Source organism: Castor canadensis, chromosome 1 (genome assembly GCF_047511655.1).
Source record: "Castor canadensis chromosome 1, mCasCan1.hap1v2, whole genome shotgun sequence".
NCBI classification, from domain to species: Eukaryota; Metazoa; Chordata; class Mammalia; order Rodentia; family Castoridae; genus Castor; species Castor canadensis.
The window spans coordinates 146,594,232-146,598,914 of NC_133386.1; the positions used below are offsets into that span (position 1 = coordinate 146,594,232).

At 34.7% G+C, this 4,683-nt stretch overlaps 1 protein-coding gene across 1 annotated transcript; it reads left to right on the forward strand.

Annotated features, from left to right (window-relative positions):
• Nucleotides 1-2,147: 2,147 nt before the first annotated feature.
• LOC109680815 (olfactory receptor 10A3-like) lies at nucleotides 2,148-3,092 on the forward strand. The gene has a single exon (XM_074067047.1). It carries the CDS (start codon nucleotides 2,148-2,150, stop codon nucleotides 3,090-3,092), a length of 945 nt encoding a protein of 314 aa, XP_073923148.1.
• The last annotated feature ends 1,591 nt before the right edge of the window (nucleotides 3,093-4,683 follow it).

Here is a 4,683-nt window from a genome sequence, read left to right on the forward strand (position 1 = left end):
GGGGCTTAATAATTTCTTTTCAGAGAAAAGTTAGCCACAATTTCATTATTCAATATTATGGTCCTTTATCTTATAGAGAAAAGAGACAGCATTCATGGTTAATTGTTCTTCACCACTTATGATAAGTACTTTTTCTTCTTATAGTTCTGTATTTTTTAATTGACACAGAAGAATGGCACATCTTTATGGGGTGCAGAGTAAAATTTCAATACATGTACACAATGTGTAATGATCAGATATGTATAACTGATACTCTGTTATCTGCCATTGATCATTTCTTTGTGATCATGACATTTGTAATTTCTCTATTAGCTCTTTTGAAATGTGCTATGAGTTGTCCACCATAGCTAACCTCTGTGCTACAAAGGCTAACTTTATTGGGGTTAGGGATATAGCTCACTGGCAGAATGCTTGCTTATATTGTATCTTGTAAAAGTTTCCTATTTGTGTTTTTACAAGACTTTTTGACATCTAAATATATGCAATTATTATGCTTACCACAGATGTTTGATTGAAATATATGACTATTTGACTCAGAAATAAATCAACTTGCTGCTAATGTTTGCTAATGTCCTACAGATATAAATCATGATAACATTATTGTCTTCAGCTCCCTGTGCCCTGCTGTCCTCCAGAGTTTCTCATCTGTTCTCATGAATTGCTTTCACTTTCAGAAACACAAAAAGGCCAGTAAGTGCTACTCTAGTCCTGTGGTATCATCAAGGACCTTTTGACTTGAGTATCTTAGTCTATCTCTTTGTATGTTTCTCCTACCATCTCATGGCCCTTCCACAAAGGCATCCTATGGTTCTGGTTATTAATTCTTCCAGTCATGCACTCTTTCCTTCATTTAAATTTCTAAGCTACTTAATATAACCTCCCAGTGGTTTCCCAATGATATTGTGTATTGGCTTTATTTTTCTTGTAGACACTTTATTTCTTTAGGCCAGAGCAGAGGTTTTCTTAATTTTTTTTTACTCATCTACTCTAGAAATGTTCATTTATCATCTCTTATGAGGTAGGGATTATACTAAGAATTTGTATACACCAAAAAACAAACAAAATCTTTGCCCTCCAGGAGATATGCTCTATCTTGAGAGCTAGGGTTTTGTAAAAGGATGTGTAATGTATGTTGGTAATAATGGGAAAGATATAGCACCAGGTAGAATTAGAGTTCCAGGGTGGGAGGGCCACTGTTTTATGCTATGTATTGGTTTTACAGTCCTGGCCTTTTTATGTAATGTGCTTTGTTATACAGACCCAACAAAATGGTAATTACTTGATCAGAGATTGTTGACTAATTGGTAATTTCAAATTTCATGAACCTCTTAATGAGGAGAAAAGTAGGAGAAAGAAGAGAGAGAGAGGGCAAAAGAGAGAAGAAACTTTAAAACTGCACTTCTAGTGACCCCCAAAAAGCTTTTTAAAAAATATCATTCTATTGATGAGGATGGGTCTTAGAGATTTAGCCCCAAAACATCCACATTGAGATAAATCCCTTCAAATTGACCAGGTGCAGTTGGGCAGAAACCAGGAAGGCTGAAATCACTTCAGATATTTTACATTTGCCAACTAATATGGATCCATCTTACTATTCCAACAGAATACTATGACCTTGAAATATCAGATACAACTCTGTTCATATTGAATGTAATGAATATTTGGTACACAGTCTGCCACACTGAATCATTAGGTTTGTTTTCAGTGTTTGGGGTTAGCTTTTTCATTCTTTATTTTTATGGCCTTAAAATGTGTATTTACCTAAAATTGAGAAAAAAGTAGTGCCTATAGGGATTTTATGAGCTATGAACAAAAGTTATAAAATATTTGTACTAACTTTAACACAAGGTCTAAATTTTCATACTACAGAATTTACAACTTGTAACAGGAATTTGATAAATTTTGACTTTTAGACCAGATTTCAGAGTTAGAGTTCTGAATTTCTTCTTTTATATTTGAAAGATTCATTAAATTTAAATATTAAGCCATTCTCCAAAACTGCCAGTGTAATTTCTTGTTAGTATAAGATTCTTTTCTCATGCTCAGCTAGTATTGCTGAGTGAATGCAGGTTGGCGCTCTCAGCTACTGGACTGTGCCTTCATTTACATACTTTGTCCCTCAAAACAATACAGGCCTCACTACCAAGATGAGTAGGCAAAATGAAAGCTCTGTGGTTGAATTCATCCTGTTGGGCTTTTCTAACTTTCCTGAACTCCAAAATCATTTGTTTGGGGCTTTCTTGGTGATTTATCTGGTAACCCTGATGGGAAATGCCCTCATTATGGCTGTCATCTTCCTGGACCAGCGTCTCCACCTCCCCATGTACCTGTTTTTACAGAACTTATCCGTGGTGGAAGTGAGTTTCAGTGCAACCATCATGCCTGAAATGCTTGTAGTCTTATCTTCCAAAAAAACGACCATCTCTTTTGTTGGCTGTTTTGTACAAATGTATTTCATTCTTCTTTTTGTTGGGACTGAATGTTTTCTCCTAGGGGCAATGGCTTATGACAGATATGCTGCAATCTGCCATCCTCTGGCCTATCCAGTGATTATGAGGAGAAAAGTTTTTGTCAAATTTGTAATGTTCTCATGGTTCTCAGGGTTCATTGTTGCTACTGTACCAACCACATGGGTAATTGGTTTTCCTTTTTGTGGGCCCAATATAATTAACCATCTCTTCTGTGAGGGGCCACCAGTGCTGGAGCTTGTATGTGCAGACATCTTCCTGTTTGAAATCTATGCCTTCACAGGAACTATTTTGATTGTCATGGTTCCCTTCCTGTTGATCCTTTTGTCTTACATTCGAATTCTATTTGCTGTCTTGAAGATGCCATCAAACACTGGAAGGCAAAAAGCCTTTTCTATCTGTGCCTCTCATCTCATGTCAGTCACCCTCTTCTATGGCACAGCCAGTATGACTTATTTACAACCCAAATCAAAGTACACCCCAGACACCAAGAAGGCGATATCATTGGCCTACACATTGCTCACGCCTCTGCTGAATCCCCTTATCTATAGCCTGCGAAACAATGAGATGAAAAGGGCCTTGATGAAATTATGGCGAAAAACAGTGGTTTCACACACAGTCTAACTTGCTGAGAAACCATGTGAATTTTGGAGATTATATACTGAGCTATATATGAATTTATTAAATGATCAACACAGATTATATTTCTTGATGGGAATATGTTTAATAACTTGAGTTCTATAGGTTTGAAGATACTTAGGATATCCCTGAACTTTAACATTTTTATTATTTGTTTTTAAGAAATATATGCTTCCATAATGGATAATGCATTGATATACTCATCCTCTATTATGAACATCTATGTCAATATAGGAATATTTAGGTGATGCTTAATAAATCTCTAGTTCCATATGTTCCTATGTACTGATGATTTTATTTATTTGTTATAGATTCCTCCATTGTGACTAATACGATAAGTGGTGTGTGTGTGTGTTTGTGTATATATTATGCAATGTTTTTCAGGATTCACTCAAGGGGTTTTTCATATAAAACATGTTCTCTATCATTACAGTATATCCTCAACCCAGTTCTTATATATTTGACAGTTTTTGTCAAGTTACTTTTCAAAATGAATGTTATAACTTCAAACTGACCTGAAGCTCCAAGGAGACTAACAGTTAAAATTTCAAGAAAACATAAATGGAGTGATGAGTTTTTTGTTTATGAGATGAAAATGAGTGAGTAAAAACACAACAAATTTATTTTGTGAGGCCCTAACTAATATTCATGTACTTGTAGAGATTATAATCCCTTCTGAATTTATCTTGGTATTTTGACAAATATTTATCCACTGGTGGTGTCCAGAGAACTGCACAGGAAGTTCTCTGAATTCTCACTTGCAGTATTAGCATTGTGTTCAACAGAGAGTACTGTTTAGAGACTTTCATTGCATTTCTATGTGTAAGCAAAAATGTCCTCACACACTTTGTCTATGAACAATGAATGGTTCATTTTATATCGTTGATTGTGGCTTTTATGTAGTTAATTAAGCGAGCCTATTTTCTATAGCTCTTGAGTCACATCAATAAATGTGTGGCCTTTTCAAATGAGTAATTCCACAGATTGTGGAATTTGGAACACTTCATACTTTAGTCTTATTCTAATCTTGCTTTCAGATAGTAGTCAAGGACCTATTTTTTTATTTACATGAGGTCTACTGCCTTTAATTTCTGTTCCTTGGATGACAATAAAGAAACAGTATTCTTTTATCTTTGTTTTTAAGTTTATTTTCATTACATATATTAATTGTATAAATGAGTTTCATTGTGATATTTCCATATGTACACATTATGTACTTTTATCAACTTCATCCCTCTTTCTTATTTCTCCTCCCTTTTAAACAATTTTAATGGGTTTCTCTATTAATTTTTCATAATGCTTACTAACCTCTTTGATCACATTCATCCCTTATTCACATCTCACTTCACCCTCTTGCCTCCACTGGCTCCCAGCCACATACAATCCCCATTTTATCCTCATGTCATTCATTATTTTTTATGTCTAGATTCTGCACATAAGTGAGAACATGTGATATTTGTCTTTCTCAGTTTGTCTTATTTTGTTTAACATGATAAGCTCCAGTTTCATGTATTTTACTGCAAGCAACATAACTTCATTATGTCTGAATAATATTCTATTGTGCATGTATTCCACA

Coding starts and splice junctions, on each gene's coding strand:
- LOC109680815 (XM_074067047.1), top strand. CDS start 2,148: ATGAGTAGGCAAAATGAAAGCTCTGTGGTTGAATTCATCCTGTTGGGC.